This window comes from Eublepharis macularius, chromosome 1 (genome assembly GCF_028583425.1).
Source record: "Eublepharis macularius isolate TG4126 chromosome 1, MPM_Emac_v1.0, whole genome shotgun sequence".
Lineage (NCBI taxonomy): Eukaryota > Metazoa > Chordata > Lepidosauria > Squamata > Eublepharidae > Eublepharis > Eublepharis macularius.
The window spans coordinates 228,386,795-228,414,454 of record NC_072790.1 but is presented as its reverse complement, the minus strand read 5'-3'; the positions used below and the strand labels follow the sequence as shown (position 1 = coordinate 228,414,454).

The window sequence follows — 27,660 nt, the reverse complement described above, 5'->3', positions numbered from 1 at the left end:
GCCATACATTGGTTAGTCTTCAAAACAACACATCACTCTTTCATAATTTTTAAAGACTGATTAAAAGGATTTCCTACCCTCCTCCAAGCTCTGAAAATTTAAGCAACGCTTTTGCATCTTAGAACGGGACGTATCGCGTGAAGACTTACATAGCTAAAAGCTTCTCTTTGTAAATACATTTGCTGCACATAAAGACAACTATGTAAGAAAAAAGGATGCTAGTCTTTTATTATTGTTGCTGAACTGAATTTATAGGACAAAGGAGCGAGCGGCTGCCCTAGAAACATTATTCACGAAAGTGAATCCCCCCAGTCCCCCCCCGCGCCTTTATCGCTTCCGGAAGTGTCAGTAAACAGGTTGGTTTCCATAGCAATGGAACAAAACTTTATTGTTCCTGGAAGATCTTTTTCAACAATACTTTATTACTCCGGGAAGTGCTGGCAGCAAGGGTTTTTTTTTTCAACAAAACTTTATGGTTCCCGGAAGTTCTGACGGCTCTTTTTCTACAAAACTTTATGGTTCCCGGAAGCGTTCCGTCACTGTGCCCCTCATATATTATTATTATTGTCGTCTCCCAAGCGGATCAGAGGAGGCTGAGGTGACAGCCAGTCTGATGGCGGCTCCTCCAGCCGAGCGTGGCCCTGAGCCGCTGGGCGGGAAGCGCAGGCCGCACGGGATGCTGAAGCTCTACTACGGGCTCCCGGACACAGCGGGAGAGGGCTTGGCGGGCCCGGCCAGGGGGGAGCTCGGGGGCCCCATAGACATCAACGGGCCCCACTTCGACCCGGAAGTCTTCCTCACTAAGGTGATGATTTCAGGACCACGCCCCTTAGCAATAATCCTCCCCCCATTAGTCTCCATGCCAGCCGCGCTTTAGTGAAGCCTCCCTTTTGTCTAGACTCCGTCTCTTTGCAAACCCCACGGGCAGCTCTTGCCATCGCTGGTCTGTCGGAATTCTTGCTTTTGAAGCTGAATGTCTCTGGGCATGTCCAGAGTGCTCAAGTTATCCCCCTTTCAAAATCGTCTCTGGCTAAAAGAAACTGAAAAAAGATGTATGGCTTTGAACATGAACGGGGTGCTTTTGTCAGTATGGTATAGCAATTGGGAACGGTAGAGCTGGTGATACCTGGGTTCTAGGTTGTCAGCTGTGGGTTGGGAAATGCCTGGAAATTTGGGGGATGATGCCTGGGGAGGGCAGTATTCGGTATAATGCCATAGAGTCCACCTTCCAAAGCAGCCATTTTCTCCAGAGGAACTGACCCCTGTTGTCTGCAGATCAGTTCAGTTTTAGGTGGGTAGCTGTATTGGTATGCAGTAGAACAGGTTTTGAGACCTTAGAGACAACAAGATTTTCAGGGTGTAAACTTTCAAGATTCAGAGCACCCTTTCTCAAGCACCACTGAAAATCAATTGTAATTGTGGGAGATCTCTAATCCCCACCTGGAAGATGGCAACCTTCCCTGGTTCAAATTTCTACTCTACCCTGAAGATCACTGGATGATATTGGGCCAATTACTCTCTGCCTCATAGGCTGCTGTGAGGATAAAATGGAGGATTGAAGCACGCTGCCCTTAGCTCCTTGGGATAAGGGTGTTATAAAAGCGTGACAGATAGAAATGCCAGAGCTGCAGCTCAGGAGGAAAGTAGTATGCCTACTCAGTTCCCATCACTTTGTTTATTTACTTTATGTATCACTGGCCTTTTCTCACAGAGACTCAACAATTAGCTTTTCTTTAGTGTCAAGAAGGTGCTGGGGCAGTGTGGAATGTAACAGTCATGCAGCTTCTACTCTGAAGGATTATAAACAGCGTTCTAGAGGAGGGGTCAGATCATCTTTGATTAGAGAAGGAATAGTAGGAAGAACAGCTGCTTGTCGAAGGCTTTCACGGCCGGAGAACGATGGTTGTCGGGGGTTTTCCGGGCTGTCTTGCCGTGGTCTTGGCATTGTAGTTCCTGACGGGTGGCCATGGGGAGCCCACTCAGCCCAGTTATAGCAAACTTCTACATGGAACATTTTGAAAAAACAGCTCTAGAATCAGCACCCCACAAACCCAGTGTATGGTTCCGGTTTGTGGATGATACATTCATCATTTGGAGCCATGGGGAGGAAGAATTGATGGAGTTTTTGAATCATCTCAACAACATCCACCTGAACATACAATTCACAATGGAGAAAGAAAGTGAGGGAAAACTCTCATTCCTGGATACCTTGGTCATCCGCAAAGCAAACTTTCAGTTAGGTCACAAGGTCTACAGGAAACCAACTCACACTGATCGGTACTTACACAAAAACTCCAATCACCACCCCCGACAGAAAAGAGGCATAATGAAAACATTAGTGGATCGTGCAAGACGGATATGTGAGCCGCGCTTTCTCAATGAGGAAATTAATCATCTAAACCACGCACTTCAGGCAAATGGCTACTCCAGAAATGAAATCCGAAGAGCAATCAAACCCAGGATGAATCAAACAACCAAAGAAAAACAGTCTCCCACAGGAAAAGTGTTTTTGCCATATATCAAAGGAATTACTGATCAGATGGGAAAGCTTATGAAAAAGCATAACCTTCAAGCAGTATTCAGACCCACCCGAAAAATACAACAGATGCTACGATCAGCAAAAGACAGCAGAGATCCCCTCACCTCTGCAGGAGTATACCGTATACCCTGCAGCTGTGGACAAGTTTACATCGGGACCACAAAGCGTAGCATCCAGACAAGAATAAAAGAACATGAAAGACACTGCAGACTTGGACAGCCTGAAAAATCAGCAGTGGCTGAACATAGCCTAACTCAAACAGGGCACAGTATCTTATTCCAGGACACCAAAATACTGGACAACACTTCCAACTACTTTGTCAGACTGCACAGGGAAGCCATTGAAATTCACAAGCATAAGCAAAACTTCAACAGGAAAGAAGAAACCTTAAGAATGAACAGAGCATGGGCTCCAGTTCTGAAAAACACCAGGCCAACAAAACACTCCACACCCGACAATAGCCCTGCAGAGAAGATTAGCACATCAAGCACCAATCCATATGCAAAAGAACCGCCTCAGGATACAGTGAAGCCTCCCGCCATTAGCATTCCACACCCTGGGAAACTCTTACAGAATGACTCAGCTCAACCCCACCCCTCCTGAGTAGATACAAATGACCTACATCTTTTCCACACTGTGACACTGAGAGATCTCTGTCTTTTGGTGCTACACCTCTGAAGATGCCAGCCACAGCTGCTGGCGAAACGTCAGGAACTACAATGCCAAGACCACGGCAAGACAGCCCGGAAAACCCCCAACAACCAACAGCTGCTTGTTAGAAAAGTACTGGGACCCCCCATGCATTTGCAAATAAACCAACCCCACTTTTAATATTTCAAGAAATTACCATGATATGTTTTTTAAAAAGCTTCCCCATAACCCTCCTTTATTCTTAATTGGTATTATTTTAATTGGTACGTTCAAATAATGTTACAACTGAGGAGAATAAAAACTGAAAAGAAGCCTATGTAAGGGCAGTTGGTGTTCTCTTGTAGGGGCCCAATTACATACGATGTTGCCTTGTATTGAGAATTCACTGGCTGTGTACCATCTATTTGGAGTGTCTGGGACTGTCCAGGAACTCAGAGAGAGATGTCTTTCCTAGCTTGCTGCTTGAGTTCCTTTTCTCCATTGAGCCTGGGGCCGAAGGGAGCAATGACTAAAGGGTCAAACATCTGCTTGGTACGCAGAAGATCCCAAGTTTAATCTCTAGTATCTCCAATTAAAAGAATTGGGTAGTAGGGGATGTGAAAGATCTCCTCCTGAGACCTGGAGAGCTGCTGCTAGTCTGAGTTGATAATACTGACCTTGATGGACCAAGGGTCTGATTCACTATAAGGCAGCTTCATATATATACATATATACGTGCACAAAGCATGTGCTTTGTTTATTGAGCTAAATAAATAAAATGACTCCCCATTATTCATGCTTTTGAAGTACTGAATATAATATAAGGTTATTACATCAGGAGTCAGACCAGTGATCCACTCAGGCTGCAATCCTAAGATCACTTTCCTAGGAGTAAACCCTAGTGAATAAAGGGGAACTTCTCAGTTGACCTGCTCAGGATTGCTCCTTTAGTCTTGCACTGTCTCTTGCAGCTAGCAAAGGCTCTCCAGGAATTTGGGCAAAGGTTTGACCCCTGCAGTCTGAGACACTTTCAAGTTATATAAACATTTGCTTGATCTCTGAAGGAAGGAGGCCTCAAAATTAAGAGCAAAGGAGATAGGGCCAAATGGGGTCAGCTACTTACTTCTCTGTTCTATGCACCAGCTGCGGAAGGAATGCCCCCTGGCTCAGCTGATGGACTGTGAGACTGATATGGTGAAGCAGATCCGAGCTCTGGACAGTGATATGCAGACACTGGTCTACGAGAATTACAACAAGTTCATTTCTGCCACAGGTACTGAAGGGACTCTGGCATCTTGCCATGGTATAACCTCAGTGGGATGGGGCTGCTGCTAGGGGTTGGCTTCTTTAAAAATGCTGAAAGAGATCTGTTTTTCTTCCCAGTTTATTATTTACATGACTCTTAAACTTGCATTAAAAAAAACAGGTTGAACCAGTCTCAAGGTCCCTCTAGTCCAGTGTCATGTTTCCACCAGTGACCAAGCTGGTTCTTCCACAAAGCCCACTAAGAGAGCCTGAATGCAACAGCTTTACCCTGCTGCTTGCCTCTTAGTGACTGCTATTCCATGGTACACTGCCTCTGAACTTGGAAGTTTAGTTTATCTGGTATGTCTGATGGTTATTGGTAGACTTTTCCTCTATTAATTTTTCTGATTGTTCTTTAGGTAGATTTAAAGGTAGTCCCCTGTGCAAGCACCAAGTCATTACTGACCCATGGGGGGATGTTGCATCACGACATTTTCTTGGCAGTCTTTTTAACGGGGTGGTTTGCCATTGCCTTCCCCAGTCATCTACACTTTACCCCCAGGAAACTGGGTACTCATTTTTACCGACCCCGGAAGGATGAAAGGCTGAGTCAACCTTGAGCCAGCTATGTGAACCCGGCTTCCGCCAGGATCAAACTCAGGTTGTGAGCAGAGCTCGGGCTTCAGTACTGCAGCTTACCACTCTGTGCCACAGGGCTCCTAATTGTTCTTTAAAGTCAAGTAAATCGATGGCCATTGCAGCATTTTATAACAGCATGTAACAAGGTTACGAAGGCCTTATATCTATCACTCAGCTTTCTACCAACTCTGAAAAAAATCATTTACATGCCAATCTCATTTTAAAGACAAGGACCAGATGCAAATAGAGGTTTGTCTCACCCATGGCCCACACACAGGGAGCCCATCAGCATGGGAATGCGAGCCTATTGGGAGACTGAGTCTTTCCCACTTTGAATTTCCCCGCTATTCAGACACAATCCGCAAGATGAAAAATGACTTCAAGAAGATGGAGGATGAGATGGACTGCTTGGCAGCCAACATGGCTGTGATCACTGAGTTCAGTGCCAGCATCAGCAGCACCTTACAGGATCAGCACGAGCAGATCACCAAGCTGTCAGGTAGGAATCGAATTCTTTGATGGGAAAGGAGAGCACCATGGGCCCTTGGATCTGCTACGAGGTCTTGGGTAATGCTGCCAGGTCCCCTTACTCTCCTGGCAGGAGGGGGGGACCTGGCACTCACCCCGGCTCAACCCATTACTTCCATGAAGTGGGTGCACTCCAGAGTACGTGGGAGCACGCTTCGCTCCCAGCACTGTGTTCCACACTATTATTCTCCCTGCCAGCCAGGTGAGAGGTGGCGGGGGACAGAGGCTGTGGGTGGGGTATTCCTTGCCCCCACCAGGGGAATGGCAATCCTACTCAGTAGTGGCAGCAAAACACTGGAACCTCTTCCCTAGAAGGATTCATCTTACTCCTATTGGTGTCTTCTGCTAGCGGGGTGAAGATCTTTTTGCTTTGTTTGGCATACCCCTCCCAGTAACTGTTATTGGCCTTTCTCTGGGGTTTTGATGTTGTGCATTTACGTGTTGATATGTTTTTATTGAATTTTTAGAGATTATTTTAAATGTGGTTTCAGTGCTCAGATGTTTCAATGTTCAAATGTTTGCCATCTTGGGGAGTCTATTTGGGTGGAAAGGCAGCATAAAACTGTTTTAAATAAACACCCTCCTCTCTCCTACCACCAGGTGTGCATGCACTCCTGCGCAAGTTGCAGTTCCTTTTCGAGCTGCCTGCCCGCCTGACTAAATGTGTGGAGCTCGAAGCCTACGCCCAGGCAGTTCGCTACTACAGCAAAGCTCGTTCCATCCTCCACCAGTACCAACACATGCCCTCCTTCCGAGGTATCCAGGATGACTGCCAGAAGATCATGGCTGACCTAGCTCAGAAGCTGCGTGAGAAATTCAGGTAGGCAATGGCAGTGGGCATTTGGCATCAGGGTCCTGTTAGCAGGGAGGCCATGTGCTCAACAGCCATAGATGGGCCTGTGTTTGGGGGCTATCATGGTTGGAAGCTCTGAGAAGAGTTAGCAAATCAGTATGGAATCTCTGCAAATATACCTCCTGAAACTCAAGAGGCGGTACCAAACGACCTCCATGCTCTGAAGTTGCTATGCCACTAAATGGGACAGCAACCGGGACGGGTCCTTGCTGCCATGACCTAGTTGAGAAGTCATCTGCCAGAACCTGGTTGCAACCAGGAAGCTGGACTCCTCCTCCAAAAGAATCTTGAGAATTGTAGTTTGGTGAGACTCTCCTTACAGAACTACTGTTCCAAGGGTTCCATGTGGGGGAGAGGGTGCAACGACTAAATGTGTTATAACAGAGACAAGCCCTAAGAGTTCCTCCTTTCTCCTCAGAGATGGGGGCTCTGGTGCCAAGGACTTAGCAGAATGTGTGGAGCTGCTGCTTCAGTTGGGAGAGCCAGCTGAGGAACTGTGCGACGAATTCCTCTCTCACGCCCGCTCTCGTCTGGAGGCCGAACTTCAAAGCCTGGAGGCCGAGCTGGGGGAAGGGCAACCGTCATGTATCTCTGGCCCAGCCACGGACATCCTCGAATTTACTGATCGTGGCTGCAACAGCTTTGTCAGCAACATGTCCCTGGTCATTGCCTCGTACCAGGAGCTGTTTGTCAACCGGGAGAGTGCAGAAGGGATTGCTCACATGGCCCACGACAAGCTGGTAGCATTCGTGGATGGCTTGATGGGCCGCTACTTTGCCCTGGTGGAGCGGCGCATCCAGCTGGAGAGAGGGGTGGGGGACAACTCGCTGCTGGTGCGAGCCCTGGACCGCTTCCACCGGCGCCTGCAGGCCTTGGCCAAGCTCTTGCCAGCCTCCCGAGCAGCTGCCGAGGGCACGGAGATTGTGGTGCGCGCCGCCAAAGAGCGCATTCGCCAGTACCTCCAGGCTCTCCAGAACTTCTACGTGGACTGCTTGACAGATGTACGCCAGTCGCTGGCAGCCCCACGGCTCATGGGCAAGGACAGCCCCAACCTGGCGGAACTCCTGGGCACCATCTCTGCTTCTATCCTCAACCAGATCAAGTCAGTGCTCACCTATGTTCACCTGTTCACTGCCAAGGACATCACTTTCTCCAACAAGCCTTATTTCAAGGTAAAAAAAAGTAAAGGGTTTTTTCTTGAATGTATTTAGTTTTGCAGAGGCTCAGAAACTGAAGGCAAGTAATATTAAATTAAAATAGTCATAGATAACCTTTTGCAAATAAGTACTCTGCTGGTTTCATTTTGACCCTCCCAAATAGAAAAACGAGGCCTCTGATCATTGCTGCCTCTTTTAGGGGAGGGGCCCTGGCTCAGTGGGAAACCTCCTCTGGGACAGTATTTGGTGATTTGGTGGCAACCGCTTCAGGAACCACCTGTGCCCCCTTGCCTAGGCAGAGCTATCTGTGTCAAATGTCTGCTCATTCAGCTTCCAGTAGGGACAGCCACCTGGAGGATCAAGGGCTCAGCCTATAGGTAGAAGCTTCCAATCTGGACTCCCCTTCTTGTGATTCACCTGATCTGGTCTGTGACACAACTTCAAGGGGTATTTAAACCCTTCCTCAAAATGAATAGCAACCACAACTAAAGACGTTGCTGGGACGCTCCCATTAAGCTTCTTGGCTGCTGGCTCCTTTGCATAGTACATAGTACAATGAGATACTTAGGTATCTCATTGTACTATGAGAAGGTATCTTTCTGTCACTCTGGAGCAGAGGGAGTTAGAGCTTTTTGGTAGAGCTTTTGTTCTTGACCTCCATTAGCCCTTGCCCTGTTAACAAAGAATTGCCCACCTGTAGCTTTCAGACTTTCTCTGAACTTGCCTTTGCGTCTTCATGCTCCTAGGGCGAATTCTGCAGCCAGGGGGTCCGTGAAGGCCTCATTGTCAGTTTCATTAAGTCAATCTGCCAGACAGCTCGGCAGTTCTGTGAAAGCACGGGAGACAAGGGTGGGTCTACGCCCCCCGCACTGCTGCTGCTCCTCTCCCGCCTCTGCCTGGACTATGAGACTTCCACCATCAGCTACATCCTCACCTTGACTGATGAGCAGTTTCTCGTGCAGGTATTTCCCCCTCCTCCTTTTTATTCACTAAATTTGTGAGCCGTTTTTCAGAATTTCAGGTGTCTTCTATGGGAAGAGGTTGTGGGACAACTGGTCCCAGAGTAGGATGGGTGTCAACTTGTAAATCATCACATGCTATTCCCTGCAGCTCAAAACTGAGTTCTTCAAGACTTGGGTAATCTATGCCACAATTCCACAGATGTGTGGGCTGAGAACATCACTTAAAAGTGTTCCTAGCCATCCTGGTTAAGTTATGCCTGAAAAGAGTTTAAATAATGCATGCTCTAGCATAGTGGTTAAGTGGTTAGGTTGTGAATCAGCACTCTGCTGGTTTGATTCCCACTAATGCCATGAGCTCAGCAGCTGGCCTTGGATAAACCACTCCTCTCAGCCCCAGCTGTCATAACACTGACTTTGTTCACTGCTCTGAGAGAGGCACTAATCTTATAGAAAAGTGGTATATAAATGCACTGTTGTTGTTGTAAAGTCTCAGAGGCACTGTTAAGATTTTCTGCGCTTGTTACTGAGATTACAGGGCCACGTTTTAGATCCTTGCAACCTCCCATTAGTAGAAGGATGATTAATTGTGCAAAACTGTTTAGATTCGCAGACTGCAGAACTAGGCAAATTTGCTTTTTTGAGCAGAATTTTTAAGAGTTGCATACTGTGACTGTGTTAGTGGCTTGTTCATTATCCGGCTTAGACTCCCCCTTTGTGAGGTCAGAGTCGGCGGTTGAAGCATGCTCCATCACTTTTCCTTGCTCCATCTTTGGATGAGCCTCCACTTATAGAGAGGAGGGGGGTTTGGCTCATCCTGTTACCTCTCAAATCCTTCTCTCTTCTACAGCATCTTGGGAGTGGTTGGGACCTACCTGCTTTGCCCTCCCTGGACTGGCCTAGTAAAGGATTGCTTGGGGGTGGGCTGAACCCAGACTCCTCCAGTGCCCTCTCTGCAGGGATGGGCCCCTGGTGAGTGAAGGGAATCTGGGCCAATGGCCTCTCTGGCTGAGACCTTCTTTCTTCTGCTCCACCTGCCTTTGAGGTTATAAGAAGTTGCTCTTCCTGCCTATACAGGCCCTAGGAGGTTCTAGCTGCTGCTGGCCTCCTCTTCTGGCCTGTTCCCAAGTACAGTCTGCTGCTGGAGCCCAGCCTCCTTTCTGGGGCATGTGCCATGCCTGCAAGGCTCTGAGGCTGCTGCTGGTGCACCTGGTGCTGGTGTGGCTTTGTTCTTGTTCCTTCCCCCACAGCCCCTGCTTGGGCTGCCTGTGTCAGTGATGCCTGGATGAGTTTGTCCCCTGCTGGAAGCTCCTCTGGAACAGCTGAGTGCAGGGAGGGGTGGCCACCCCCAGACATTCATTCTGCAATTCCAAAAATATTTCTGGATTCAAGCTGCAAAAAAAAAATGTTTTGATTGTCTTTTACTGGCAGCACCAAATTGTGGGATGTCCTTCTAGAGATGCTAACCTGGCTTCTTATATGAGGGTGCCATTTAGGAGGCAAAAGAGGGCGGTTCTGTTCCAGTGGGGTTATGGCATTGGTTAACGTTTTATCGGCTAGGGATAGAGTATTGATAGTCTGTTGGTTTGCCACATTAATATTTTACATTCTGATTTGTGAGGCTTTACAATTGTCTGATTTCAGAGAGTTCACAAAGCAACCTTACAAACTATTTGCCGGGTCAAAAAAGCAGGGTTTCCATATTTTAAACCAATAAAATCAAGCCAACAAGTTGCTAGCTTATGTAACCCTTCCTTAACCATCAAGCCTTTCCAGCTGGTATGAATGGTGAGAGGGATCCCTTTTATTCTTCATGTTTGGGATTTTTGATCCTGCCTATTCTGATGCAGAGAGCCCTCCATCTTGGGAGTGGCGCATGGCTGGAAGAGGGGGGCATGGCCCACCACATGCTCATGGCGAACTTGGCACAAAATCATGGCTGGGTGACCGTATTCTGGTTCAAAATTTAGATGACCTTATTCTGGGTCAAGATTTGATATGCAGCAGAGCAAATCCCTCGCTGTCACCTGTTGAAAGTCAGCCTTTAATGCGCTTAGGACTGGTCACAATCAGAAACACATGTTAGAAACCCAGCCCTGAGCACTCTGGAACCCCTGTGTGCGGGTTATTTCCTTCTTTCAGAAAATAGTAAAAGCGTCACAAGACTGCGAAGTGGCAGAACAAAGAACTGTACATATTGTACACGGTTTGCATAACCTGGGTGCTGGGCATCACTTCCTTATTGCAGACATTTGGAAGTTGCAGTGTCTTTCACAGAGGTTTTGAGTGATACCCAGGGATGTACACTTCTTCTTCCTCGGTCAGGGGAACTTCTTGGAAAGCTTGTTCCAATCTTCTAGAGAGATGCTTCTCGGTCAAGCATGTTGCCCACTGAGCTGGCCTAAGGGATGGAGGTTCTCTTCACCCCATCCACATCCAATACTGCTTGTGTAGGATAAAAGCTGTATACTGGAAACAGGTTAGATGTTTGTGTATTTAAAGCATTTATATCCCACCCTTCTTCCCGCCAGAACAGAGGCCCAGGGCTGCCTACAGTAAGTCTAAAAAAAATCTAAAATGAACACGGGACCAGCCAGAAGTTTAAAAAGAAAAATAAAGTAAGTCTAGATAGCTGAATGCCTTGTCAGCAATATTTCAAATACCAGAAGTTCTCTGATGCACAGCAGGTGTAAACTTGCAGTAGAAAACTGCAAGAGTCCAGTAGCACCTATAAGGCTAACAAAATTTGTGGTAGGGTATGAGCTTTTGTGAGTCACAACTCATTTTTTCAGATACAGCTAGAATGTGTGTCCATCTGTCCTTATATCTTGGAGAGTGGAGTGATTTCCGATGCCGAATAACAATAGCAGGTGAATGACAATAGCAAGCATGATTGGTTGGGGTGGGGTATGCAGAGGGGTGGAGAAATGGGCATTGATAATACAGGAAGCCTAGGTCTGGATTCAGTCCAGGTGGATGCATTGTCTTGAGCTCCATTATCAGTTGCAATTCAACAGTCTCAATTCAGCAGCAGAAAACTAACACACAAGATTGTAAGCAGAGCCCTGATGGATAAGAGCAGCGGTCTATGTAGTCTAATGTTCTGTTTCACACAGTGGCCAACCAGTTGCCCTAGAGGGCCAATGAACGGGGCACAGAGGCCAAGGTCTTCCCCTGATGCTGCCTCTTAGCTCTGGTATTCAGAGGTTTACTGCCCCTCAGCATGGAAGCTCAAGTTCCCTTTAGTCACCATGGCTAGCAGCCGTTGATGGACCCCCTCCATGAATCTGTTGAAACCCTTCTTCTTACAACCAGTAAAAGTGAATCGCACAGTTTAATTACTCATTAAATAAACCTTCTTTTGCCAGTCCTTGAATCTATTGCCCATCAGCTTTGTTGGGTCCCTCTGAGTTCTCGAATGATGGGGGAGCGAGCAAGAAAACATTCTATCCACTTTTCCACCCTGTGCACTCTATCCACTCTCCTCCCCCCCCCCCCCCGGGCAAGGTCAGGTTTCCTAAGCAGGAGTTCAACAGTCTTATGGCTATGAAGACAGCTTTATTGTGAACCCCTGCCTGCTATAATTCAGGTGATTGGTGTATGATCCGAGATTTATTACAAGTTATTAATGGCTCTGTTCTAACATGACAAAAAGGGAATCTGGCCCAAACCAGTTGCCCTTTGTCAAAAAAAAGGATTAAGTTGGCCAGGTAGCCCCAATGTGGAATGGAGCATGTCTTATTCTCAAGAACGCTCTAGGTGTCACTCTTGAGCCATATTGAATCTTACAGTTGTGTTGCAATAGGGAAATGTGGAGAAGACCCTCAAACTGAGGTTTCATGTCACAGTCCACATGTAAGAGTGACAGTTAATGGGCTAATATCAGATTCCTTTAACTTGACTGCCCATTGTCACTATGCCTAGTGGCTCCTGGGAATGAAGAGGGGCCACATAGCTCAATGGTAAAGCTTACCCTTTGCATGCCAGAGGTCCCAGGTTCGATCCCTAACATCTTCTCAAGACTCTATAGAACCTGCTGCCAGTCAGAGCACACAGTGTTGAGCTAGATGGATCTGTGGTCTGGCTCAGCAGACGGCAGCTTCCTCTGTTCACCTGCAATAGCATTCGGTCCTTTGGCAATAATCGCAAGGAAAAACAAAAAGATAAAGAGCATCTATTAGAAGTTGTGTGGCCAAAATTAATCTAGATGAGGATGCTATTGTTTTAACACAACAGAAATCCTCTAAAAGAAATTAACAAGTTCATGCTGGTGTAAGGAGAATGAACCAGCTATAAAATAACTGGACCCCCCTCTAGTTTCCGTGGAGACCAGGGGTAAAAGTGAGCAGGCCTAGGTTAGTACAGAAAATCTGAAAGTGGTTGAAATAGGACCCCCCCACACACACACAACTTCTGCTCAGAGTCCTCTAAGAGAAAACTCAAAGCTTTGTCTCTTGGAACTCTGCAAACGCTTGTGTAAATCAGCTTTGGGCTCAGAAAAAGACCATCGTATCTGTAACTCCCTTCTCTGCACTGAAAGGCACGTATCTAAAAGGAGGAGCAATTCGGCTTTTGCCGGACCTGTGGCACCAAGACAGGAATCAAGGAAGCAGGTCTTGCATACTGTTACTGCGCTTTCATGCACAAGATGTCTTTTGGTGTCCAGTTCTTGACTATCTGAAGATCTTTGGCACTGTTGATTCCTGGCTCGAAACTGGTGGCAGCACCCAAAAGCCTGACCTCTTAGCAATCATGATAATGCGCCTCACCTGCCCAAGCCCATTTTGTAACATGGCACAGTAGAACTGACTTACTTTAGAGAGTGGGTGGAAGGGTTGCTAATGTAAATGACACTTTTTTGTACATTTGGAAAATTTTTATTTACTTTGTTTATCATCTACCTTTGTCACTGAGGCTCAAGGCAGAATACAGGATATAAGCCAGTGCAGACAGGCAGTAGAAGGCAACCAACGAACAATGCAATAGGATTAGGATTACAGTATTAGAGAACAATGCAAAGAACCACCTACTTAAGGGAAGAAATGCTGTAAGCAATACAGAAGGTGGATTCGAGACATTATAGTAAAAGCAAGTACCATACGCTTAAGATTGGCTTCCTTGCCCTTCTCCCTTTCCAGGACCACTCCCCTGTGACCCCAGTGACTGGGCTGTGTGCTGAAGCCCGAGAAGCCGCCCAAAAGCTGCTGAACCATTACGTCAAGGTGCAAGGCCTGATCATCTCGCAGATGCTGCGCAAAAGTGTGGAAACCCGCGACTGGATAACAACCATTGAGCCGCGCAACGTCCGTGCCGTCATGAAGCGTGTGGTGGAAGATGCCACCTCCATTGATGTGCAGGTGAAAGAAGGGGTGGGCATCCTTCCCTGTGAGCCCAGCAACATGCATTTTTCCTCATTTTTCCTCTCCGAAAGCAAGTGAGAGAGAATTTGAGAAGCAGCCCAAAAGGATTCAATGCTATTCACAGTGAAGCAAAGATAGGTGTATGGTCTGTGTGTATTGCAGGTTAGGAGACAAAAGCCACCTATAGTCTCCCCTGGAAGTAAGCTTACCTCACCAGGAGACCCTGCAACAGTTGACAGCCTCCCTCATCCCATCCTGAGCACTGAGGAGGGACTTTGTTTCTTGGAGAGCAGGATTTGAGTCCAGTGGCACTGTCCGGGGTGGGCCCTCCCCCCCCCCGGACTGGACCCGACCCCCCACCCCCTCGGGAGCCCACCACCAGCCACCCGAGCCCCGCCCAGCCCCCCAACCTACCTGGGAGCCCACGGCACAGGGTTCGGAGGGGACGTCGACCCTCGGCTTCCCGGCCGCGCTCCTGCTTGCGCCCCCGCCGCCGCGGGAGCCGCGAGACCTGCCGCCACCGACGCGGCCTTCACAGGGGCAGCGGGGCCCGCCACCGCCGCCGCGAGAACCGCCGGGTCTGCCACCGCCGCCGCCGCCGGGAGAGTTGAGCCCGGCGCCGCCGTTGCCGCGGCGGGGCCGGCTGCGGCCACGGCCGCCTCTCGCGACCGCGGAGCGGCCGGAGCCGGGCTGGCTGCCCGGCGGGGCGACGGCCGCGCGGCAGAGAAGCGGGAGCGGCGGACGGAGGAGGGTAGCTCCGACGCCGCCGCAGCCGCCCGGGGAGGTGGCTCCGGGGCGAGCGCGGCCCAGCGCGGGGAGGGGGAAAGCCCGGATGGGGCGGGCGGAAGGAGGGACGCCCAGCGAGACATCCCTGCTCTGGGTTGGCTGGATGGCTCCTGGGAGGGCTCCCCGGTCTGAAGCGGCACCGGGGATTGGTGAAGGGTGGTGGAGGGAAGAAACAGGCACTAGAGAGAGGGCAGGGGGAGGAAGGGTGACGGAAGGGCAGGGGAGCCAACCAGGCGGGAGTAGCCAGGTGTTAGCGACTAGGGCAGATGAGCCAGGGGAGAGGGTTGGTGGAAAGCCAGGGGGCAGAGCCAGGAGGGACTATAAGAAGGGAGCTCCCAGTGACGCCGAGGAGGAGACGGCTAGTTGGAAGGTTGGACACAGAGAGAGAGCGAGTATATTCCAGAACGCCAGATAGGAGGCAGAGCTTGGTGCTTGAACCACTGCCCCTATCCAGTCTGAGGCCGAGGGAGCACCTTCAACCTCCCCCTGGTGGTCACCCCCGGGACGGCAGGACGCGGGGAAGGCGCGGCCGGCGGGGCGGGGCCTCACAAACTGGTGGAGAATGCAGGCACTGGCAGCCCCGTGAGGCACCCGCGCCCGCACCTGCCCACTCCAGCCGGCTGGAGCAGCCCCCGACCCCTCCTGCGCCCGGCGGTGTTGAAAGCGGCGAGTGTGGAGACCCCTGCCGAGACTGCAGGCTCCACGATGGATCTCACGCAGTTTGGCCAGTGGCTGGCCGAGCACCAGGGGCAACTATTGAAGGAGGTGGCCCAACAGCAACTGGATGCGCAAGCCGCTCTCGCGCGTCAGCAGCAGGACGCCCAGGCGAACCTCATCCAGAACCTTCAACAGGCGTTGGCCGGCGCTGGGGCCGGGGCCGCCGGAGGCGCCGGGCCCAACCCCAGGCCGCCGTTCCACCTCGCTAAGCTAGGCCCGGAGGATGACGTGGATGCGTTCTTGGAGGCCTTCGAGCGTACCGCCGAGGCGGCAGGGTGGGCACCGGCCCAGTGGGCCTTCATCATCGGGCCTTACCTTACGGGGGAGGCGCAGGCCGCCCTGAAGGCCCTTCCCAGGGCCGAAAGCGCGGACTAGGCGAGGCTTAAGGAGGCGATATTGGATCGCTACGAAATCACCCCGGAGACTTACCGGCAGAAGTTCCGGTCCATCGCCTTCCAGAAGACTGACCGGCCTCGCACCCTGGTGGCCAATCTCCAGGATGCCGCCTACCGCTGGCTGAAGCCCACCTCGGATGACGGCTGGAGGATTGCTGACCAAGTGGTCCTCGAGCAGCTGCTCCAGGTGATTCCGACGTGGGTTCGAAACTGGGTGGCCTATAATAAGCCCGCCACCCTGAAAGAAGCCACCACGCTGTGGGAAAACGTGATGGCCGTGGAGCCCCGGGAGCCTGGGAAGCCGGAGCCCCGCCCCGGCAGCGACGGGAGCCGCAGCACAGGCGAAAAGGGGGGACAGGCGCGGGCGGGACCCCGGCACCCCGCCCCTGCCCCGCTGAATCGAGCAACCGGAGGACCCTCGGCCGGGCCCCGACTAGCTCTCCCGCCGCCCGTAACCCCCGCTACGCCTAAGCCCGGCAGCTCAGCTAGGGAGCCGGGAGACAAAGGGCCGTGCTTCACCTGCGGGCAACGGGGGCACTGGAAAAGAGAATGCCCCCTCATGGAGTGCGACCTGGGCTGGGACACGGCCCTGCCCGCAACGAGCCGGGCCCCCCGGCCTCCCCCTATGCTTGTCTTGGTCTCGGTGATGGGTAGGAAGTTGACGGCACTCCTCGACAGCGGGAGCTCCGTGTCAATGATCCGCTCCCACCTCCTGCCCGCAGACCTCCCGGTGGTCCGTCAGGCCGTCATCGCCTGTGTCCACAACCATGTGGAGGAATGCCCCGTCGTCTTGGCCCCAGTGACGTATCGGGGCCAGACCTGCGAGACGCCCTTGGCCCGGGTGCAGGCTCTCCCCTACCCAGTCTTGCTGGGGAGGGATTCCCCCCACTTCCGCCCCGCCATGAAGATGGCCCTTCCCCCGGATCGGGAGGAAGTTGGGGAGGTCATGGTCGGGGACGACGAAGGAGACGCCGAGGGACACCCGGAGGAGAATGGAATCGGGGATGTCCCAGCCCAACTCCGCCGGGGATGGGGAACCGAGCCCCGATTCGCCGCCGCCCAGGCCGAGGATCCCTCGCTGGAAAGCCTACGCCAGATGACCGCGGTAAGTGAGGGCCGGGTCCTTGATCCCCGCCGAGCAGGACGGCTACCGCGGGTCATCCAAGTAGGAGGGCGCTGGTACCACTTAGTGAAAGGAGGACCAGGGGAAGTGGCCCAGCTGTTGGTCCCAGCTGCCTACCGCCCAGAGGTCCTCAAGGCCGCCCACGACCACCCCTGGGGCGGCCATCAGGGTGCGTGAAGCACTGCGGCCCGGATTGAAGCCCACTTCTTCTGGCCGGGGCTAGCCAAGGAGGTCAAACGCTACTGTCAGGCTTGCCCGCTGTGCCAGCGGCAAGCCAGCCGCCATCCAGCCCGGGCCCCGTTGGCCCCGCTACCCATCATCGAGGAGCCCTTCTCCAGAGTGGCCATGGACTTCGTCGGCCCGTTGCCACGGACGCCACGGGGAGCCCGTTACATCCTGGTCCTGATGGACTATGCTACCCGGTACCCTGAAGCCATTCCCCTGCGCGACATGAAGGCCCCGGGGGTCGCCCGGGTGCTGCTGCGATTCTTCGCTCAGGTAGGATTGCCCCGGGAGCTGCTGTCGGACTGCGGGAAGCCTTTCACGGCCCAGCTCACCAGACATCTGTGCCGTACGCTGCAAGTACGACAAATCTTCACCAGTGTCTACCACCCCCAAACCAACGGGCTGGTGGAGAGGTTCAACCAGACCCTGAAGGCGATGATCCGCAAGTTAGCCCATGACCGCCCCCGCCAGTGGGATTTGTACATAGACCCCTTGCTCTTCGCGGTCCGCGAGACACCCCAGGCCTCTACGGGATATGCCCCCTTCGAGCTCCTGTATGGGCGGCGACCCCGGGGGATACTGGGACTGGTGGGGGAGCAGTGGGCCCCGAGGGCCGACCCCGAGGGACGACCCGCCCCCGAGTATGTTCAGGACCTCCAAGACCGGCTGGAGACCTGTCGGGCCGCCGCCCGGGAACATCTACGGGAAGCCCAGCAGGCCCAGAAGGCCTACTACGACCGGGGAGCCAAAGCTCGGACATTCCAGGTGGGGGCGAAGGTCCTTGTCCACAATCGGGTCATGGGGCCGGGCCCAGGGGCCCCGTGGCGGGGACCCTACCCCGTCACCAAAGTGCGGGGGCCCCTGTCGTATGAAGTCCAGTGCGGGCCGAGCCCCCGACACCGGAAGAGACTGCACATTAATGACCTGAAAGCCTGGCACGAGGCGGAGGTGCACCAGTGCAACCTGTCGCCCGACCCCCTAGAACTCCCCGCTGGCGAGTTGCCGTGGACCCCGAGCGGACTCGCCGAAGAGGAGCCCGTCCTGGACACGGACCTCCAGGACGATCAACGGGCGCAGGCAAGGGCAGTGATCCGACAGAACCCAGGTCTTTTCTCCTGCCGACCGGGCCGGACCACTATGCTGTCTCACCACATACCTACACCCCCGGGGCAAGTGGCAAGGACCCCCTGGAGGCCACTCCCTCTAAAACGGTGGGAAGTCGTGGCCAAGGAAGTGGAGGACATGCTCCGCCTCGACGTCATCGAGCCCTCTCGTAGTGCGTGGCGGAGCCCCATCGTGCTAGTGGGGAAACCGGACGGCTCCGTACGCTTCTGTGTGGACTACCGGCAGGTCAATGCCATCGCCACCTTCGATGCCTATCCCATGCCCCAGGCTGACGTACTGATTGACCAACTCGGAACGGCGCGCTACCTGTCAGCCCTGGACCTCACGAAGGGGTATTGGCAAATACCCATGGCACCCGAAGACCGGGAGAAAACGGCCTTCGCGACCCCCCAAGGCCTGTTCCAATTCAAAGTCATGCCCTTCGGGCTGCATGGGGCCGCCGCCACCTTTCAACGCCTCGTGGACCAGGTGCTGGCCCACTGCCAGGGGTTCGCCCGAGCCTATATAGATGACATCATCATCTTTAGCCCGGACTGGACGTCACATCTACAGCACCTGAGTGCGGTCCTGGCAGCCCTAGCCGGGGCCGGCTTGCGAGTCAACCCGCGCAAGAGCCGGATCGGGTTCCAGGAACTCACGTACTTGGGATTCCAGGTGGGTCGCGGGGTCTTACGCCCCGTACCCGACAAAGTCACGACGTTGGAGCAGAGCCCCCGTCCTCGAACCAAGCGGCAGATGCGGCGCTTCTTGGGGCTGGTGGGCTACTACAGTAAATTCATACCCCACGTCGCCAGCCAGGCCAGCCCACTCTCCAACTGCCTGCGCAAGGACCAACCGGCTACCATACACTGGGACCCCGACCGGCTCCGTGCCTTTGAAGCCCTACGCCGGGCCCTGTCAGGGGCCCCCGTGTTGCGGAACCCCGACTTTGAGCAACCGTTCCTCGTACACACGGACGCCTCCGACGTGGGGCTGGGGGCGGTCCTCTCCCAGGAAGTCGACGGTCAAGAGCACCCCGTGTTGTTTATCAGCCGGAAGCTGCAACCGGCAGAAGTCAGATACGCTACCGTAGAGAAAGAGGCCCTGGCGGTGAAGTGGGCAGTGGGGGCACTTCAGTTTTACCTGGCCAACAACCCCTTCACCCTGGTCACGGACCACGCCCCCCTGCTATGGATGGCCCGCATGAAGGACCACAACCCACGGGTTCTCAGGTGGTACCTCTCTCTGCTCCCTTTCAGCTTCCAGCTCCGACACCGTCCGGGACGGCTCCATGCGAATGCGGACTACATGTCGCGAATCCCGGAACATTCCACGGACCAGGAGGCTCCCGACCCCCAGGGGGGTGTGTGTCCGGGGTGGGCCCTCCCCCCCCCGGACTGGACCCGACCCCCCACCCCCTCGGGAGCCCACCACCAGCCACCCGAGCCCCGCCCAGCCCCCCAACCTACCTGGGAGCCCACGGCACAGGGTTCGGAGGGGACGTCGACCCTCGGCTTCCCGGCCGCGCTCCCGCTTGCGCCCCCGCCACCGCGGGAGCCGCGAGACCTGCCGCCACCGACGCGGCCTTCACAGGGGCAGCGGGGCCTGCCGCCGCCGCCGCGAGAACCGCCGGGTCTGCCGTCGCCGCTGCCGCCGCCTCCGGGAGAGTTGAGCCCGGCGCCGCCGTTGCCGCGGCGGGGCCGGCTGCGGCCGCGGCCGCCTCTTGCGACCGCGGAGCGGCCGGAGCCGGGCTGGCTGCCCGGCGGGGCGACGGCCGCGCGGCAGAGAAGCGGGAGCGGCGGACGGAGGAGGGTAGCTCCGACGCCGCCGCAGCCGCCCGGGGAGGTGGCTCCGGGGCGAGCGCGGCCCAGCGCGGGGAGGGGGAAAGCCCGGATGGGGCGGGCGGAAGGAGGGACGCCCAGCGAGACATCCCTGCTCTGGGTTGGCTGGATGGCTCCTGGGAGGGCTCCCCGGTCTGAAGCGGCACCGGGGATTGGTGAAGGGTGGTGGAGGGAAGAAACAGGCACTAGAGAGAGGGCAGGGGGAGGAAGGGTGACGGAAGGGCAGGGGAGCCAACCAGGCGGGAGTAGCCAGGTGTTAGCGACTAGGGCAGATGAGCCAGGGGAGAGGGTTGGTGGAAAGCCAGGGGGCAGAGCCAGGAGGGACTATAAGAAGGGAGCTCCCAGTGACGCCGAGGAGGAGACGGCTAGTTGGAAGGTTGGACACAGAGAGAGAGCGAGTATATTCCAGAACGCCAGATAGGAGGCAGAGCTTGGTGCTTGAACCACTGCCCCTATCCAGTCTGAGGCCGAGGGAGCACCTTCAACCTCCCCCTGGTGGTCACCCCCGGGACGGCAGGACGCGGGGAAGGCGCGGCCGGCGGGGCGGGGCCTCACAGGCACCTTAGAGACCAACAAGATTTTCAGGGTATAAGCTTTTGAGAGACAAAGTATCTGATGAAGAGAGCTTTGATTCTCAAAAGCCGGACTCAAATCTTTCTCTTTTCCAATGCTGCAGACAGACTAACGTGGCTACCCATCTTGATCAAATCCTATTGTTCTACTGTAGACCGACACAGCTACCTGGAACTATCTTAATTCTTAGGCACACAACCACCAGAGAAAAGGGTTCCCAAGATTTTCCCAATAACAGCAGCAGGAACCACCAGAAATAAAAACAGTGCTAAGCAGCATACAGCAGTCGATAAAAACAAATGTAAACTTTGATTTAAAAAGGAGGGGAAAAACCCCAAAGCGCACATAGCTCAATTACTAAAGCCTCAGAGAATAAAAGAAGTCTGAGCCTGTCACAGACATGAACAGTGTTGACATCTCAACCATTTGTATGGAGAAGGTATTTCACAAACGGGGAGCCACAACTGAAAAGACCCAACAGCCTCTGAAGAAGACCTTAAATAGTGGGCAAGTTCCTGTGAGAGAAGGTAGTCCATTTATCATCCCTGTAGTGGTGGAAGTGAAAAGAGGTGGGCTTTGGGGGAGAAAATACTATACTATACCAGGGAGGGAGTGGCCTGCTGGGCAAACTCCTCCAATGGGTGCAGGGATAGATGGAAGGGGGTGGAGTTTCTCCAGTTCGTAAGATTCCTAAAAATGAAAAGCAACTTGCCCACGTCATAGAAGCTTGGAAGCAGGCCGCTTGACCCACCCTTAGATCCCAGGCACCCAGAGGCAAGCTGGGATCTCTGAGTGGTCAGGGCAAGATGCATTGCTTTTTTTCTTACTGCAAGTTCCCTTTGGAAAGGGAAATCATCATGTCAGCACATAAGGTCAATAACTTCTTTACTTAAATCACATTGCATATGATATACAAAGAGAGAGAGAGTGGGATAAAGATACCTTTTGGCATTCCCTTCCTCTTTTACGTATCTTCATTGCCTGAGAACCTGGTTGCATCTGCTGGGCTGAATGTAACCATGTGCTTCTGAGGCTGTGTAAAGTTTGTGCCCTTGCCACTGAATAGTCACAGCCGGTCTCTAGGATCACAGAGCTATGCTTGTTTCAGAGATATGTTGCTACAAGATGCTGGTCCATCTCCAGTCTATTGAGTCCCATCTCCCAAACATTGCCTCTCACCGCAGGTTGGGCTTCTGTATGAGGAAGGTGTGCGTAAAGCACAGAGCAGCGACTCCAGCAAAAGGACCTTTTCAGTGTACAGCAGTTCCCGGCAGCAGAGCCGCTACGCACCCAGCTACACTCCCAGGTGAGCAGGGCAAACGGGACTTCTCTAACCTTTGTTGGGCGTACCGGATGCCGAGAGGGACTTCCTCCATCGGCTCAAATTGGGCCTGTTGCTATTTGGCTCTTCCTTCCTAGATCTGCCTCTATCCCTGGCCATTCTACGTGAACTAAATTCATTCTGGAGCATTGTGCAACAGCATACGCCTGAGTTTGCTTTTTCCGTTGTCCCTCATTCAATTGTAAGAATCTGTTTTAAATGATAAATTGCCCAGCATTGGCAAAAAGGAGGAATTTAAGTATAGAGATTGTTTGCATGCCTTGCTATGCTGAAGCTGATATTTATGGGACTGGCTTGGAATGGTAGTCCACAACTGGCAGGAAACCCGCTGCCTGGAGCCCTGCCGTACAGACGCTCTCAAAGATGGCCTCCATAAGTGGGCTGCAATCCTTAAATCATCTATACGTTAAAAAATAAATAGGAGTCCGGAGAATATCTAATACAACTTTACAAATAAGTCCACAAGTTACTAGTCCCCAAACATTTCTTACAGGCCCAAACCCATTTGCCTGTGTTATTTTGTGGCGTGTTGCTAGCCTGAAAGAAAATAAACATTTACAAGAGCTTCTCCGCTTGGTCGCCTGGGGACGATCCTTCATTCTCCCCCAGCGACCATGTGAATGGCTATTAGATTAATTAATTCCTTCTCTTCCCCCAAGTGCCCCTATGGATACCAACCTGCTGAGTAATATCCAAAAGCTGTTCTCCGAGCGCATCGATATCTTCAGCCCCGTGGAGTTCAACAAGGTGAGGATGCTGCCAAGGCACATGTGCCTCAAGCTCATCTTATTTTTAGTCTGTACAAGTAGGGAACTGAAACACTCATGGATGGGGCTTCTTCACAAGGGTGGCATGAGGAGCTATCAGCTAGGAGAGAAGGGCCAGCACTGCATGAGCCAAGGGTGGCAAGAGATGTTGGGCTGTCTTTAAAGGATGGCAAATTTATTTATTTACTTCATTTATATCCCATCTTTCTCCCAGTGGGGCCCCAAAGTGGCTTACATTGTCATTTTCTCCTCCATTTTTATCCACAAAACAACCACCCTGTGAGGTAGGCTCAGCTGAGCTTGTGTGACTGGTCCAAGGTCACCCAGCAAGTTTCCTGCTGGTTGCCAGCCTTTTGCTGGCAACCCTGATCCCCTCACCCTAGGCTGCAGCATGAGACCCAGTGAGCAGCGAGGATGTGGCAGGAAGTCACAAGCATCAGTCATGTGACAGGAAGAGGCAGGACCAAAGGCTGAACCTGCCAGTGGTACAAAGGAACCCTCTCCAATGCCTTGCCTTCCTGCTGTTCTTCTCTGCAGGCATGCAAAGAGGGGCAAGGCGCCCCGGAGCCTTTGCTGTCTGTGTATGTGCCGATCCTTCCACAAAAGGGTTGCCAACCTCAAGGTGGGGGCTGGAGTTCCAGAATCACAAGTGATCTCCAGTCTACAGAGATCAGTTCCCCTGGAGAAAATGGCAGCTTTGGAGAGTGGACTGTATGGCATCACAGCCCTGCTGAGCTCCCTCCATTCCTCAAGCTCTGCCCTCCCCAGGCTCTTCTCAAAAATCTCTAGAAATTCCCCAACCCAGAATTGGCAGCCCTGTTTCAAAAAGTGACCAAAGACGCAGCTCAGTATGAGTTTGCAGTCCAACAGGTGGTAATCTGTAACTCCCCTCTGAATGCGGACTTGTGTTGGAGACCACCAACTAACCCGTGATCACTGTTTTGAATAGTCACCTTGCTTGTCTTAAATAGATTTGAGTCACGGTTCAGACATCTTGAATCTTACGACTTTTTGAATCCAGCATTCACAGTTATTCCTCTGTATTTATGTGTCTATTATCTGTTGGCTAAGGAGACCATTCATGTGTTTGATGAAGCAGCTTTAGTCTGTAAAAGTCTCCACCACAATATCACTTCAAGTCTTTAAAGTGCCACAGGACTTTTGTTTGAAAAGGTCCAGAGTTTCAGAGATGAGCTCGTACATTTCCCCTCTGCTGTCTGCCCTCCACTCAGGTGTCTGTGCTGACTGGCATCATCAAGATCAGCCTGAAGACATTCTTAGAGTGTGTCCGCTTGCGTACTTTCGGGCGCTTCGGTCTGCAGCAGATTCAGGTGGACTGTTACTACCTGCAGCTTTACCTTTGGCGCTTTGTCTCCGACGAGAACCTGGTGCATTTCTTGCTGGATGAGATTGTAGGCAGCACGGCCCACCGGTGTCTCGACCCTGTGCCTATGGAACAGAGTGTGATCGAAGTCATCTGTGAGCGTGGATAGCGTGGGTGCGCATGTGCGTATACTCTTGGGCATGTAAAGGAAAAGGGCCAAAAAAACATTGAACGTCTGCCACACTTGTGAATCTCGCTTCCAGACCTCAAAACCCAGCAACTCGAGTGTGGTATAAGAAATAACTTAATCCCATTGTGTCCTCAATATTCCGCACACACACACATATTTATTTCCACTACAACCAGTCATTTGGTACACTGGATAAAATAAAACCATGTCATTTAAAAACACTGGCTTTTTTGCTTTCTGTTGTGATTAAACTCTTCAGATGGTTTTAAAATGGTGATGATATTTTGTGAGAGGGAAGGAAATTGCTGAACTGAAAACCAGGCTCGCATCTGCCCAAAAGGCGCAGCTAATCCCGCTCTCTTATACGTGCATCTGTATGATACATTTTTGTCTTACATTACATTTTTAGAATTTCGATTCAAATAATACAAAAAAATGTTGTGAACCCTTCAAAAATGTACTTTGTGAATCATACTTTCCCAACACCTAAATAGAAAATTAAATAAACTGCTAAGCAATTAAGATCTTCTGCAGAGGAATTGCTTTGTGTGTTCCCTCTTTAGAAATGAGGCCTTTCTGGTGGTAGCACCTTAGCTTTGGAATTCTCTCCCTGCAGTTGTTTATTTATTTTTAAGCTTGTTAAGCTTTCAACAGTGTCTGGGTTTTTTTACAACTAGTTGGATCGTTCGGCCATGTGATTATACTTTTATTGTTTGCACCGTTTAAAACTGTTTTGCTTTTTTTTATCATGGATTGTTTTTCTATTGTATATATTTTGATAATTCGCTATGAGCTGCAGACGGATTTTAATAGAAAGAGAAAATTATTAAATAAGAAGGAACAAGAACGTGGTTGTAATGTTGCCACGTGTGGTCTAAAGATGAATGTCCCTGAGACGTGTCAGTGTGAATGTGGCCCACTTTCCTGTCTGAAGCTAAAGAAAGAAAACTCTCATTTCCCCATCTCTCACTCAAATGCTAAAAGAGGTGCTGGTTTAGCTTCTCCACCCCCTGCCCCCAAAGGAATGTTCCTGAATCCCAGCAGTAAGGGATCTTTTTACAAAGTGGATAGATGGCTCTCCAGCCTTGGAAGGAACACCAGGAGCTTGGAGAGAGAGAAATCAGAAATAACATTTGAGGAGAATAATACAAATATCTGGATGAGGAGATCAGTAATTTCAAGTAGTCAAAATGATATCAAGTATTCAGTGGTAATACTAAAGGCGACAGTCACTCCAAGCATCCAAATGCTTGCAAAGATATTCCACTCTCAGAGAGGTTTTGATATTAACCTATAAAGCCCTAAACGGACTGGGCTCAGCATACCTGAGGGACCATCTCTTCCCATATACTCCCCGGATGGTGCTGAGATCAGCTGGTAAGCACCTACTGGTGGTCCCTGGCCCCAGGGAGGCTCGATTGGCCTCAACCAGGGCCAAGGCCTTTTCGGTCCTGGCCCCATCCTGGTGGAATTCTCTGTCTGTGGACACCCAGGCCTGCCAAGATCTTGTCACCTTCAGGTGGGCCTGTAAGATGGAGATGTTCCGCCAGGCGTATGGTTGAGGCCATCAGGGTTTCGACCAAATGAGCCTCTCTCTCGGTCTCTGTGTCTGTATGGGGTATTGACCATCTACCCCCCCATATATGAGCAACCACGCATGGTTAAGCCGCACCTCCACCTCCGTCAGATGCTATATGGTTTTTATACGGTGAGTAGGTGTTTTATTAGAAAGCTGTGTTAATTGATTGTGATTTTATCTTGTATATTTTATCTTCTGTTGTGACCCGCCCTGAGCCCGCTTGTGGGGAGGGCAGGATATAAATATAATAAATAATAATAAAATAATAATAATAATAAAGTGGCAAGGGAGGGGGAGAGTGAGTGTGCCTATCGGTATGAGGGAAGGGAACATGGTCAAAGGGAAGAGTATTTCTGAAGAAAGAGTAAAATGTTCAAGCAGTGAGAAGGCAGGAGAGAGATGTTTTGGTGAGGAAATTCCAGTGTTCTAAATTGGACTCAAGAAAACCTTTCAGTAGAAAATGCTGTCAGAGGAACAATTGTTTCTTTGGCGCACACTGAGAGATTCTCTGTCTGGCTAAAGGCATGCCGGTTAAGCACCAAGAGTCTTTGCTTAATGCTAGTGGCCAGATAACTGGGTACAAGCAACTAACTGGATGGATTCTAATTCGATGTGGTTCAACTCCTCCACTGTCTCTCGGCCCTTTGTTAAGCAAGCCAGAAACTCTGTTTCTGACACACAAAGAGGAGCTGGGCCTGGCATCAAAATGGGTGCGTGCATGAAGAAAGAGCAAAATGGAGGCTTGTTGGCAACAGGCATGATGATATCCCCAACTTTGGTAAGTTAATTGTGTTTTAAAGCTTGTTTTTACAGCGATGACGTCTAGACTCTTTACAATCGAAACAAAAGAATGTTCATTTCCACAGATTTCAGCCCATCAGTGGCCTCGCCAGCCTGCAGCAAACACCAAATACTCTGAAACCTCATCTTTTAGCCACTTCAGCCACAATTCACAGTGCTGATCTTTACTTCCATGTTGGGAGGCTATATACAGCAGGCTGTGTTCCCTGCCAGAACGCCAAATTGAACAACCTAGCCATGGTGGGAAGGGGAAAGCTTCTGACCGCTCAGGAATTCTTCTCCACATCCTGCTGGGTTCTGAGATTTTTCCGTAAGTGTTGCCTGCACATTTCTAGCCATAAGAACTAGAAACATTTAAAGTGAAGGCTGAGATCCTGCAACAGATAACTCCACAGTCATAGGATATAACAGCAGACAGGCATAGAAGCAGACCTGTTTATAAGTAACAAAAAAAAATCAGGTCTGAACTAGCTGGAATATTTCTGTCCTTACCACTTGAATACATGACGTAGCTTTATACTGAATTAGATCTTTGTTCCATCAAAGTCAGTATTGTCTACTCAGACTGGCAGCGGCTCTACAGGGTCTTATGCAGAGGTCTTTCACGTCACCTAATACCTGATCCTTTTACCTGGAGAGCCAGAAATTGAATCTGGGCCTTTCTGCATCCCAAATATATGCTCCACCACTGAGCCACAGCTCCTTCCACTGAATGCTCTTGCTTTGGGCTGTGGACCATGTTAAACAATGTTTATTTTGGGATCGAGCCTTCAGATAAGAACAGAAGGTATAAAGTATCTTTGGAGCCAGGCTACACTAGTAGAAACTTTGGGTCTAGCGTATCAGGAAACGTCCTTGAACAAGCCCTGTGAAATGAAATAGGAGGCTCACAAGGACCAATGACCTTGCAGTAGAGAATGCTGCCTGTGGAGACCTCTTCTGGTTGCTTTCCCCCCGCACCAAGACAAATGTAAAAGTTTGAC

The 27,660-nt window shown here is 51.5% G+C and overlaps 1 protein-coding gene across 1 annotated transcript; it reads left to right on the top strand.

Moving 5' to 3' along the window:
* Nucleotides 1–529: 529 nt before the first annotated feature.
* VPS51 (VPS51 subunit of GARP complex) lies at nucleotides 530–24,799 on the top strand. Its single transcript, XM_054991104.1, has 10 exons — nucleotides 530–805; nucleotides 4,313–4,442; nucleotides 5,406–5,552; nucleotides 6,182–6,401; nucleotides 6,853–7,606; nucleotides 8,338–8,553; nucleotides 13,689–13,907; nucleotides 21,859–21,980; nucleotides 22,676–22,763; nucleotides 24,016–24,799. Exons 1-10 carry the CDS (start codon nucleotides 614–616, stop codon nucleotides 24,274–24,276), a joined length of 2,349 nt encoding a protein of 782 aa, XP_054847079.1. The 5' UTR covers nucleotides 530–613; the 3' UTR covers nucleotides 24,277–24,799.
* Nucleotides 24,800–27,660: the final 2,861 nt, after the last annotated feature.

What these genes read in the sequence shown, in the direction of transcription:
- VPS51 (XM_054991104.1), top strand. Translation starts at nt 614, where the DNA reads ATGGCGGCTCCTCCAGCCGAGCGTGGCCCTGAGCCGCTGGGCGGGAAG. An exon ending in CGGAAGTCTTCCTCACTAAG is followed by an intron (nt 806 to 4,312) that starts GTGATGATTTCA and finishes TCTATGCACCAG; the next exon opens with CTGCGGAAGGAATGCCCCCT. An exon ending in ATGAGCAGTTTCTCGTGCAG is followed by an intron (nt 8,554 to 13,688) that starts GTATTTCCCCCT and finishes CTCCCTTTCCAG; the next exon opens with GACCACTCCCCTGTGACCCC.